Here is a 13,778-nt window from a genome sequence, read left to right as displayed (position 1 = left end):
AGGTCTCTCACAACAGTCACTTTGACATGTGAATGATCTCCTATTCTTCCCCCTCCCTCCAGTTTATCTCCACTGTTGATGTTATATGGATGTTTCTCACAAGCATATCTAACTTTGACTGCAGACATGAAGGTTCATCAGAATATAGTGGAAGTGCACCACAGTCTAAATAATCTCATTGCTTGCAGAATATTTTTTTTCCTTACTGCAGACAAGAGGCACTCTTAAATCAACACACATGTGATTTAACATGCTATTTTAACTCTTTCAGTAAAAATTTTCAAGCTTCTCAGCTGTACTTGCAGTGTGTTTTGAGTCTCTCAAATTTTGAGTACCTAAAACACCACCAGGGATCCCAAAAGAAACAAAAGAAAGCTCTGAGCAGTAACAAATCCATGTACTTAATTTCATCAATTTTACTCTTGTATATTCATTTAAGACCTGTCCATTCTTTTTTTTTTTTTTAATGTTTATTTATTTTGGAGACAGAGAGAGACAGAGCATGAACGGGGGAGGGTCAGAGAGAGAGAGAGAGGGAGACACAGAATCTGAAACAGACTCCAGGCTCTGAGCTGTCAGCACAGAGCCCGACGCAGGGCTCGAACTCACGGACCGCGAGATCATGACCTGAGCCGAAGTCAGCCGCTGAACCGACTGAGCCACCCAGGCGCCCCAAGACCTGTCCATTCTTAACACAAAATTCTAACATGATTATCTTTTTTCTCTACTAGCAACAAACTGCAGTAAGAAACTGCAATAGGGAAGAAACACGGAGCCTAACACTGAGGAAGGAGACAGAGAAACTGTAAAATAAACAGACAAGTTTTTATTTTTATTTTTTAAAAGCACTATTATATAAGGAACTTTAGGACATAGGAAACTTCCTTTGATTGTGTTTTACTATAGTATAATAACACTTTTTCAAAATGATGTCCTTGAACCACTAATTCCTCCATAATCAATATGCATTGTTGAAGGATGCAGATGCAGATAAGGATGCAGATAAATAATAAATTTTAGACACAGTTTTATCCAACTGGATAAAAGAATCTGGTGTTTCAAAAAGTGAGTTCAAGTAATCTGGAAATTTCATTTAGAGAGAAGACATTTTTGCCAAGCAGACAGACAAAGGAAGCTCTATGTTATTGTGCATTTTCCCCAAGAAAAGGCCAAATGATATAAAAAATTAAGGTTTTGAAGGATCTGCTATCCCTGGAAGGGAATGAAGTGTTTTCATAAAGTGCTATATAAATACTTAGAGGAAAATAAAAGTTAAATTACTTGAGGTTCACCTCAAGACTCAGTGCTGAGTCTACTTAAGAATCAAGGGCTTTCAACTCCCAACCTTGAACTTTATGCAAACAATTTACTGGCAAAATCAGATGGCACATTTTTTTAACATACATAGGATCAATGTTGAAAGAAGATTCTAAATAGTGGGGATAAGACTACTATTTCTGCTCTGATTACTCCACCTCTAGCTCCGAATTGCTAAAACAGCATTCATTCACGGAATCTCCTGTTCCCTAAACTGCAATGTAATGGACCACGTGCAGCTTGTTGCGTATAGTCCACGAGTATAGTGAGCTATTGGCAGGCTCTGTTATCATCCTAAGTTTGAAAGACCCATCAAATATCTTCTTAGACTCTCTTTATACCCACAGCTAACATAACAGGACCCCACCCCTGGATTCAGACAGAGCTGAGACTGCATCCTGGCAAGGGACTGTGCTCTCAGTTCCCATCCATGAAAAGAAAGATGGGACAAGACTGTTCCCAAAGCCCATCTCAGTTCTAAGATCCTATGAGTCTAAAACTATGTTTATTATTAGAAGTTATGACAGCTACTATTTAACAGTCTTCCAAATATCTATTTTCTCTAGCTTCTATTTAAATTCTTTATTCTGGACATTACTGTCAAAACATAGGAAGCATTTCGGTAATTCTATGTAACAAATTTGCTTAAAGAAACAAAAAAAATTTTAATTCTAGATTTTTAAAGAAGCCATTTTTTTTAGTATATTTAAATATAGGTCAGATAATACATCTAAAGTGTACAATAAGTTACTTAAAATGATTTTAAGACCAAAGTTTCCTATAATTAGTTATAAAAATATTATAAAGAACTGAACCAAAATAAAAGCAAATAAACCAGCTACTAAACTACACATATGTCTTCAAAATCTTATGGGAGTCAAATATTCCAGTAAAAATAACAGAAGAGATGGAAACACAAGTTTCTTATTATCACACTTCATATGTTATAAAACATAACAGCTAACTTATTTTTGGCAAAATGATTAGGGATTGCAACACTCTGGCTTACACAAACTTATTTGATTGTCCAATGCATCTTAAATGGAGCGTGTCATGCTAACTTCAGGCATGCAGGCACCGTGCCGTCTTAGAGTAGCCCAGAGACACTGAAATTTCAACACTTCAGCAGGGATCACACCACCGATATTAACTGGGCCAGGTGTTTAAAGAGGGGTGGGGGGAACTTCAACAATGCAGTTAATTGAAACCAGATAAAGCTTTTGAATAATAATAAAAAAAATCATACAGATGTTCACCGTCTTCCCCGGGTGACCTTTATGGACAATTTATCGCACGCGTTATTTTCTAGAAAACACCCGCTTTAAGAAAACACAGTTTCACATGTCCCTCTGAAAACTCTATAATCACAGTATGAGTTATGTCTTCACAAACAGAGTACGTTAAGCTCATGTTTCATCTTCCTTTCCCCTTTTCACCACTATTTCAAGGGCAAGAACACCTGGAAGTAGAGCAATAATTAGAAAGCTCTAAAGCTAAAGGAGCTGTAAGAAGCTGCATTAACCTTAAGATGCATTTGTATTTTTTTCCCAATAGATCTGTGAATGCAGGCCAAAATGGAGAGATGGGTTCAAAACAGGTGTGTTCAACAACTGCTTTCAAATATGCACAAGAGAAACCATTCAGAATCGAGAAACATTCAAATCGAGAAACAAACAAAAACCAAAAAGATCGGTGATTAAGTTAATAGACTGTGAAGGACTCAGAAATGAATATTTTCTTCTCTATGTTTACAGAATAGTGTATTTGTCAGGGCTCCCCAGAAGGAAAAAACCAATAGGAGATACACACACACACACACACACACACACACACGCATGCACGCACAAAGATATAGATATATATAAAAGGAGACTTATTATAGGAACTGGTTCACATGATTATGGAGGCCCACAATATACCATCTGCAAGCTGGGAACCAGGAAAGCCAGTGGTATGATTCGGTCCGAGTTTGAAGGCCTGAGAACCAGAGGAGCTGATGGTGTAAGGCCCAGAGTTGAAGCCCAGTGAACTCAGAGCTCCAGTGTCAGAGGTCAGGAAAAGATGGATGTCTCAACTGAAGAAGAGAGATAAAGAATCCTCCTTTCTTGAGTTTTGTTCTATTTGGGACCTGGATGGATTGGAGTATGCCCACTCACAATGATGAGAGCAAATCTTCTTTTCTCAGTCAACTGATGGAAATGCTAATCTCTTCTGGAAACATCCTCAGACATACTGAGAAATGTTTTACCAGCTATCTGGCTTTCCCTTAGCCTTATGAGTCAAGTTGACACATAAAATTAGCCACCACAAATGGGGGCTCCTAGGTGGCTCAGTCGGTTAAGCATCAGACTCTTGATACTGGCTTGGGTCATGATCTCATGGTTTGTGAGACTGAGCCCCATGCCCAGCACAGAGCCTGCTTGGGATTCTCTCTCCCTCTCTCTCCGCCCCCACCCCCACACCTCTGCTTGTGCATGCACTGTCTCAAAATAAATAAATAAATAAAAATTATCACAAATGGTAATGCTATTATTATTTCAAATATGCCAAGGACTCTTTTCTTTAAAATATGTATTTTTTAAGTGTTTAAAACACCTGGGATAACTAATAACCCAAAATGCTATTTCATATCAGTTTGCTATACTCTATTTGACAGGATAAACTCACCTCTATACTGGGAAATAAATGCATTCTTTTAATTTATATAGATCTATGTATCTACATACTTGATTGTACACCACACAAGTGGAATCCTAACTGTAGTAGTGGTGTGGCAGGCATCCTCTGACATGGCTCCCAGTGATCCTTACTTTCTAATATTCATGCTCTAGTGTAATCTGTTCCTCGAGTCGCAGGGGTGGGGCTAGACCTAGTGATTTACTTCTAACAAATGGAATACTGTAAAAGTAATGGGATATGATTTCTGTAATGAGGTTACAGTCTGTGACTTCCATTTTGCAATCAGACTCTTCCTCTGGCTCTTCTACCTTAGTTGCTCTAATGAGGCAAGTTAGAAAGACTCTCCCATGTTAAGGAACTGAGGGTGAACTCCACCCAAGTGCCAGCAATGAACCAAGGTCATCATTCCAAAAGCCCTCAAGGAATGGAGTCCTGCCAACAACCCCATAAGTGAGCTTAGAAGCACCTCTGTCTCAATTCAAATCTTCAAATGAGACTGTAGCCCTGGAAGACACCTTGATTGCAGTCTCATAAGATCATAAGATCAGCCAGATCCCAGACCCACAGAAACTGTGAGAGGATAAACGTGTATGGTTTTATGCTATTACGCTTTGGGGCAATTTGTTACTTGCTGTTGATAACTAATATAGTACTTAACTTAATTAGTGAGCCAATGGTTCCACTGTCATTTCCATCATCATAATAATAGCTAATACCTATTGTGGAACTTCTAAGGTCTAGACAGCATTCTTACTTCTTTATATAATTCCTCACAAAAATCCTTTGGGGAACATATTATTATCCCTATTTCACAGATGAGGAAACAGAGGTACAGAGATACTCCATAACTTGTCCCAGGTCACACAGACAAAATATGACACTGACTGTTTGAACGTAGGTAGGTGTCTTAGCTCTGGAACCAGGGCTTATGGCAACTGTGTAAACAGAAGCACTGAGTGGCAGGGCTGGGCACTGTGAAGATGGTAACCTCATCACACAGTACTGGAGGAGATTTAGAAGGCACAAAAGAGATTAGAAGCCAAGCCAAATGCTAAAAACAGAAATGAAATCTCTCCTTTCTGATTAAGATGGTTTATCCATGGGAAAAAAAATAGAAACAATAAAACAGCAAATGGATTGCAATCTTGAATTTATCAAAATCACATTCAGAAATGAAAAATACATTTTCTTATACTCAATAAAAGAAAGTTAACAATTTCCATTTGGTATTAAAAAACACACCCACGGAGGCTATAGTTGTACATTTCCTAAAGGCGATTATAAGAAGTAAGTGTGCCAAGCTGGTAGAAAAAGAAGATTCCTAGTGAGCTCCGAAACTCCACTAGATGTATTTTATCATATGGAATGAGATTCCAGGAAGGAATCACTTTCAATCTTGCATTTGGATTACAAGGTTAAATAGTACTCCCTCACACCCCGTACTTATGTAAGATCACAGTTATCAGACCTATGGGTTAGTGTGTCTCCTTCACGAGACTTTGGACTCTCTTACCTCAAAGGCTGTCTTACTCACTGGGATGTCCTCGAAACACAGCTCAGGGCCTGACACATGGCCAGTGTTTAATATATGTTTATCAAATAAAGAAATGCTTTATGTTGTGAATTGCATCCATTCAAAAGGTCATTTCAATGGTACATGTTAGTGAAAGTACAAGTTTCTGTTTTAAGTCTCTTCTAGCTCACCAGCTTTCTTGGGCACTTTAAACAGGTCTCTGTGTCTCCAGTGTCTCACTTATCATCTGACACCTAGTGGCACCCAATAATTTGCGAATGAATAAGTGAATATCTCAAAAAGGCTGCCAAGCTGTGGAACAGATAAGGGCCCAGACTTATGACCTAATAAAGATTTAGTGTTCCATAAAGGGCAGCTGTTGTTTGCCTACTGATGATAATGATGATGATAATGATGATAAATTTTCTTCCTTTTGAAAGGAGGCATGAACATTTGCAAAATACTCTCCCAATAAAGATTCTTGCTGGGTCGTAGCTGGTAACTGCTCTTCACTATTCTTTTATAAAAGACAATGAGTTACATACAACTTCAGAATTCCAGGTAACCCTAGATTCAATGGCATCCATCTGGAAAAATCCCTACCTCTTACCGTATTATTTTTTGAAACACATGGAAATTTCATGAACATACATACACTAGCACAGGCCCACGGTAATACAAATAAAAGTAAACACAGCCACCAAATAACCCCCCTCTCTGTTTTACTGATCAGTTAAACAAGAGACAAAAGGGGGAAGGAGAGCTGAGGAGGATTTGTGCAAGAGCATCATCAGGCACCTACCGTCACCGCCTGAGGCATACTTACTGGCAGTTCAGGAGCAAGCTTCAAAATCTCAAGGGAAATATAGCAGCCTATTGAATGGCCAATGACCACAAGTTTCATTTCCTTTGGCACATGAGTTCTCAAGAAAGCTAGCTTGTGTTCCACTTGACCTTGTAGTCCATAGATGTCTTTGATTTCTTGAGCATTTGAATCTAAAAGCAAAAGATATGAATATGTTTTCACTCAATTAGTGAAAGTAATAAATTCACTGGGAAAAATATCTAAAAAAACTAACAACAGTAGCAGTCACCATTTATTTAAAGCCTACAAATGTGCTAGCTACAGTGTTAACCACTTTATTTAAATTACATCAACCAGTCTTCACAACAGTCCTGGAAAGGAAGTATTAGTGATTTCATTTTATAGATGAAAATCCCAAAGCTCACAGACATTAGGTGATAGACTGACAGTCACACACCTAATAAGTGAGAAAGGTGAGATTCAAACCCAGGTTTTGTCCTCAAAGCCCATTAACCAGTACTCTCTATCCTTATTACAACCCTTTATCATACTTGTGTTATGGTCTGCTTATTTCCTCTCGGAGGCTGTGAGCTCCTTGGAGGCAAGGTCCATCTTTTCATCTGTGTCCTCTGTGACTACTAGCACGCAGTAAATATTTGTGTGGTGTGAAAATATGTACTGACTAGACATTCTCTGAGGATGCTGTCAGCTCTGATATTCTATACATATAGAAAACGTCAATAGGTTTTCCTTATGAACCTGTAATATTTCAAAGTATCATAAGGTGTAATAAATTCTTTATTAAAATTTGGATTACTAGAATTTGACTCCTACAAGTTACTCATGTGAACTATAATGAGCCACAACGTGGCTCATTCGAAAGGTACCCGAAACTCATTGCAAAGGACTGCTCTTTAGTTTTATCTGTACATGCTGTTTTCATTTTCTTCGGTGCTCAGCTCCCCCCCTGTTAATCAGGCCAACTCTTCTTCATCCTTCAACCTCCCAACAAGTGTCATCTCCTCTGAAAGGCCATTTCATGATTCAGTAGGCGAGGGGAAAGTAGCCTTCCTTTCAGTTCCCACAACATCCCATCCACGTTTATCTCACCACACTACTCCTGATTTATTCCTACTTTACAATTTATGTCTCTTATCTCTGTCTCCCAATGCCTGGCATACAGTTTCTGAAGACCTTTCTACCCAGTCAGTGAGGCTTAGTTCCCTTTTTCCATGGTATTACTGATCTCTCGGGTAAGATGTGTTCTGCCCTAATCCTTCTTCCTATGTCAGCCTTGAATCCATTCTCCGTTTAACAAGGAAGTTCAGCATCAAACAGACTTGGGAAGAGACAGAATCTGGAAGTCTGACTTTGGTAGGGCCCCTGATAGCTCCCAACCCAAATGTTTATTTAATATTACACTTAAGTTTGAGTAGTTTATGCTTCCCTCTCAGTTTATCTTCTCTGATCAGTCCACCCAGAAGGGATCATATTGTTCTCAGATACTCTAAAAACAAGCATCTGTAACACCTGCAAGCCAAATCCTTTATTTTTCAAAATACACAATGTTTGAAAATGTCAAAAATCTTCCTTTCGTTGGGATAGTATGGTGTAGTAAACATCATGGGTGCTAGGGGCAAGATAAATCTGGGTCTAAATCCCAGCCGAGAACCTCACTAGGAGGGTGGCTAGGGCAAGTCCCTTAACCTGGCTTAAGTGTTCTCATATATAATGGAGGTAGTCTTGGCAGTGTAAACACAACGCTTCTGAAGCACAGAGCACAGCTGTCTGGCATAAACTGTGACAGAAATGATAGTTACGATTGCTGTCACTTCAGTTCCTGTCATTTATGTCCTCCCTCGAATATATACCAAGGACATTTACGTGGATAGTGTAAACAGAAAGGGAACGAGCTAAATGCAGTGAACATTTTAAAACTTCACTGGCAGCAGAAATAACGTTCTAAAAGATTATATTTTGGATAAACTTTAATGCATATTAAAATTCAAAAGATTACTCAAACGAGTATTTCAGAAGTAAATCTGGCTTTACTTCTGGGAACTCCTCAGAAGATTCCCAAGGTAAACACGTTACTTATTAGTGTCTGCTGTAGTAATGAGATTAAAGGAGAAAGCACTTTCTAGAAACAATGTTGATAGCAAATTTAAATGTGCTACCTGGACATTATTTTACTAGCAAAAACTAGAAGTTAAAAAGCTATAAACTTCACTACATATTTTCATATTTTATTTTAATATACTCTGAAAAAATGCTAGAGATCATTAACTTACTGTCCACAAAATACAGTAAAAAAAACTACATTCAATTGTACCCAAATCAGAAGAATAATAATATGGAAATTACTTAAGCTATTCTCTCTATAGAAAAATGTACTCTAAATCACAATCAACAAAGTATGTTTGGAACATAATCTTTATCCAGATACAGTCTTAAATATAATACTGACAATTCCATTTTAGAACCTGGCCCTATTTCTTAGGCCCATTTCTATGGAATTTACTTTATAGCTCATTTACTGATGCTGGAATTTATTTCAAAAGGTATATATAATCTGTTTCTACAAAGTTCATAGAGGAATTAAGTAATATTAGCACTTCATATTTACTTTTCATCTAGTTATTCAAATTGATTGATCCAGTTATTAACATTCTGTCAATCTTAGATCAAAATATGGGAGTGCCTGGGTGGCACGTCAGTTAAGTATCTGACTCTTGATTTAGGCTCAGGTCATGATCTCACGGTTTGTGGGTTCAAGTCCTGCATTGGGCTTTGTGCTGGCAGTGTGGAGTCTGCTTGAGATTCTCTGTCTCCCTCTCTTTCTCTCTGCCCCTCCTCCCTCTAAATAAATAAATAAGTAAATAAATTAATTAATTAATTAAAAAAATAAATAAAAAAATATGTATCCCTGACAGATTCAGGATACAGGAAATCTGAGAACTATTATTTTGTTCCATTTCACATCAACTGAATTGACCACTCTGACAGAAAATGGTGACTAGTTGGCTCATGGTGACTTTGAAAATACAGATATAAATACAATATACTCCCTTTCCCTTCAAGGAGTTCAGAATCTAATAAGAGCAAACAGAAATAGATAAAAACACAATTGTAAAACACTGAAATAAGTATATATCAAGCATTTCCTCGAGAAAAGGACACATTTTTACTGCATCACAGCTGAAAGGTAATGCATACTGGTTTCATGAAAACTACTGTGTCCTTCTCCAAATAAACCAAGATAAACATCCAGGAAATATTCCTTACTAATGCATACTACTATAAATGTATACTCTATACATTCAAATGCAATCTAACTAACAAAATTGGAGATTAGCCTACATGAGCCTTTTGCTGGGACTGACTACAGACTGTCTACAGACAGTAGCTCTCCGCTCTCACACCAGAATTTCTCAACTAGTGGACTCTTCCATCCTGCCCCCATCATTACTCCAAAGCTATTTATTAATAATAACTTCAATTAAACAACTTACATAGGGATATTAAAAGGCTAAAAATGGCACTTCATATTTTAAAGAATGCTTTGAGGAAGACATATATGATTTACTCTTCAGGTAAAGCTTTAAAAACACAAAACAATATCACATGTTGTGCATCATTACATTCATGTCACTACAAATATAATCTACTCTAAATTATAACTGGAGATAGGATCTAAAAATGAAAATTTTCTGTATTGTTTTATTTATTAACAGAAAATATCGAGGCAATGATGGTAAATATGGCCATTATGGCAAAGTGTTAACTATCAAGAGAAAATCAACTAACCGAATCTTGGACTGTTACACTACTGTTTGTACTTTTCTACATTTAAAATTTTTTTCTCAAAATAAAAGAAAAAATTTTAATAAAGAATGCTTTGGCATATTGTTCTTACCTATCTTACATCAGTTTTATAGGGGAAACCACCCTTCACTTCTTCATTACTTTCTTTTTTTTTTTCAACGTTTTTTTAAATTTTTTTTTTATTTTTTTTTGTGGGACAGAGAGAGACAGAGCATGAACAGGGGAGGGGCAGAGAGAGAGGGAGACACAGAATTGGAAACAGGCTCCAGGCTCCGAGCCATCAGCCCAGAGCCTGACGCGGGGCTCGAACTCACGGACCGCGAGATCGTGACCTGGCTGAAGTCGGACGCTTAACCGACTGCGCCACCCAGGCGCCCCTCTTCATTACTTTCAATGGAATACAAAAGCCCCAAAGGACTTTACCTAGATTTATGCCAAATATCAGTGAAACAGTGGACATGAACTGCCTCTAATTCTTTATGCTCATTTAATTTACTGATCCAAAGGCCTTCCTTTTATGATGGTGCCCTGAATTTACTAAGTCGATGTGAAAGCACACCCTCATAGTTTAGGCCCTGACTGTCCCTGGCCCCCTAAGTAGTTCTGTAAACTCCCTGTATCTAAACATTGGTGTGACTCTGTTAGCCTTTAAGGTATGTAATGCAGTGACGTTAGGCACTCTATTTAAAACTGCTATCAAACAAAAACCTTTGTAAAACCCAAACATGCCTTGTAAAATAATTTCTAATTATTATTCTCCAAATAGATGGTGAAAACCAGGGTCATCAAATTATGCTTTCCAAAACCCTGACAAAACCCAATGATCTGCTAAAGATTTCAATGGGGGAAAATATGGGAAATGAGAGAGAAAGAGAGAGACAGAGAGATTGGTTCAGCAAGGAGAACATAATGTTATTACAGTAAATAACAAAAGCTCAAAGGCATAAAAGCGTGAGGTGTAATTTTGGAAAGTGATGAGTTCTGTGTCTATGGTTATAGAGAGGTGGGACAAGACAAATGAGGTCGGAAAGGAAGGCTGCAACTAGATCAAGGAGGACACTGAACATCACCAAGGAGTCGGGGTTCCACTGCATGAGCAGTAAGAAGATACCTAAGGTCCACAAAGAAAGGGGCAGAGACCCAGTAACAGGACACTAACTGCAGTGTCACTCTCCTTAGTCCTGCTGTGCTTCATACTTCTGTCTCCCCCAAGACTCTACAATTTGCTTGATTCTTAACTTCTTTTCTTGCTCTGCCCTTTGGTTTTCTGTCTCTTCCCACTTAGAGACTTGTTTATTTCCAATGACTGTGAGCCCCGAGCATTGACTGACTGTCCTTGCCTTGGGCTCATCTAACCATTCCATTTTACCATCATGTTCCTCTGACAATCAAGGTTCTGGCAAGAGAGAAAACTCCATTTTTCTCTCTTTCCTTCTGTTTGAATACTGGAATGGGAGTGGTTTATTGTTTCTTTGGATAAGCATGACCCAAATTCATCATTAGTTGAAAGATTGTATAACTTTTTTAGGTAATGTTTTATCAGCTGAAACTAAACCACTGTGATTTCTAGCTTTTATGTTATACTTTTTGAACAAATGACTTAAAATAGTTGATAATGAATCTGCCATCAAGTAAGCTGACTCTACAGTAAATCAAAGCCAGAAAGAGTTTATACTTCTAATTCCTCACATTTTCTTTTCACGCTTTTTTTTTTTTGTCTTGAATCACCCCCTCCTGACATCGGTGAACATCTGTTCTCCCAATTATACTCAATTTATGATTGTGATAATGTGGTGCAACTAGAATATTATTTCCAACTGTTCATAATTTTAACATGTGCTAATATGAAGCAAAACATACTTTCAACATTTGATGGGTGGTTATAGCTTATGTCCTTTCTCTCAATGATTACATCTTTTTCACGCCATATTCTGCATGTCAAAAAACCTGTACTTTAGAGCAATAATCTTGGACGATGAATAATATATCTGTCCTGCCTATCCAAAGCAATCTACCATGGATTGCATTTGCAAACATAACTTTCACTATGTAAAACAGATGAAAGCAGAACTGTTCTGGTTAAATGAGGGTGCAAGTGGGGCCCACAGCACCCTCCCCTGCCCTGCACAGAGGTTTTGGCTCCTCAGAACAGACAGAAAGGCACCAACCTGGGGCACCTGGGTGGCTCAGCTGGTTAACCATCCGACTTCAGTTAATGATCTCACTGTTTGTGAGTCTGAGCCCCACATTGAGCTCTCTGCTGTTAGTGCAAAGCCTGCTTCAGATCCTCTGTCTCTCTCCCTGCCCCTCCTCTGCTCGCATGCTCTCTCTCTCTCAAAAATAAAATAAACAAAAAAATTTAAACAAATTTTTAGAAAGGCACTAACCTAAAAGGCGGAGACTGGAATTTCATGTAATAACCAAGTAGGTTGCCAATAAACCCTCGATGATGATGAGCTGTCCATTCACCCTCTCTAGATAAACCACAGCTTCCTTTGGCCCTCTGGTGGCCCTCTGGGCTAATGCCTCTAGATGGCACTGTTCTCATTAGGGAGCAGAGGAACCAGGCTCTAATTACTAAGTTATTAACTCAATAGTAGAGAAGCAGCCTAAGCAACAAGTATACTCAAAGTTATAAATAACAAGAACAATAAAACAAGAACTAAAGACATTTCTCAGAAATCCAGACATACAACAGTTAATTTCTACTGGTTTTCCTCACTAGTGTTTACTGGTGAAGATCTACAGTAATGGTTATGAAAATGTGGTCTCAGGACTAATAGTATCAACATGACCCAGGAACTTGTTAAAAATGCAAATTCTCAGATCCCACCCCACATCTATGTGAATCAACAACTTGGGGTGACACCCACTCATCTGTTTTAACGAATCTGCCAGGTGATTCTGATGCTGGCCAAAATTTGAGAAGCCCTCATCTAGGGTTACTCTTTGAATCTATTTTCAACTTTCAAAGTTGCTCATCATGTTCAAATGCTTGGTTTTGTCTTCACTTAAGGACTTACTGTTGATAACTGAGTTGAATGTTGCTCTCATTAGGTAATTCAGTACACAGCTTCTATTGTAGATGGTCTTTCTCACCCAGGTTAAGAATGTAGGAATCAGATATGTTAGCTAATCACCATTACATTACAGAAAAGAGGATGCATTATCCTTCACTGAGTATCTCGAGGTATTTCCACTACTTCCTGGCTCCCTCTGTCCTGGGCTTGTCTCTTCTCTTGCCAGAGGTTAAGATAACAGGCCAGAAGGGCCGGCAGCTTCTGGAGGTTTAGCATGTTAATTGAGTCTGTTTTCTAAGAAGAATTCTTTTAACACCTCTGTTTTCCAAACAGCAAAAACACACTTTGAGCAAACATATAAATTTCCTTACAAAGGAAAAACTATGGTATTGAACCCCCAAATTTCTTTGGGCACATTATGAAGAAATAGATTAAAACAATAAAGATGTATCTTTTAAAATAGTTCATAGCAGAGCAAGTATCTTGCTCTACATTCTGTCCACCTTCAGTTACATTTCAATACAATGGCTGTTGAAATAGATGTTTTTAATCAAGGCAACAAGATCTGTGTATTTAGTTTCACTTACTACTGCTCTGAAAATCTCTCATGCTAGGTAAT

The 13,778-nt window shown here is 38.1% G+C and overlaps 1 protein-coding gene across 3 annotated transcripts in view; it reads right to left on the bottom strand.

Moving 5' to 3' along the window:
• The window catches only part of LDAH (lipid droplet associated hydrolase), a 110,172-nt gene that overhangs the window by 62,000 nt on the left and 34,394 nt on the right, over window positions 1–13,778 (bottom strand). For all 3 annotated transcript variants that reach the window (XM_019450833.2, XM_053891122.1, XM_019450840.2), the window contains one exon: window positions 6,336–6,505. In XM_019450833.2, the coding sequence (XP_019306378.2) occupies window positions 6,336–6,505 (170 nt within the window). The remainder of the gene's footprint in view (window positions 1–6,335; window positions 6,506–13,778) is intronic.

Source organism: Panthera pardus, unplaced genomic scaffold (assembly GCF_024362965.1).
Source record: "Panthera pardus isolate Hobbes unplaced genomic scaffold, ASM2436296v1 HiC_scaffold_26, whole genome shotgun sequence".
NCBI classification, from domain to species: domain Eukaryota; kingdom Metazoa; phylum Chordata; class Mammalia; order Carnivora; family Felidae; genus Panthera; species Panthera pardus.
This window is presented reverse-complemented; position numbering and strand designations above follow the sequence as displayed.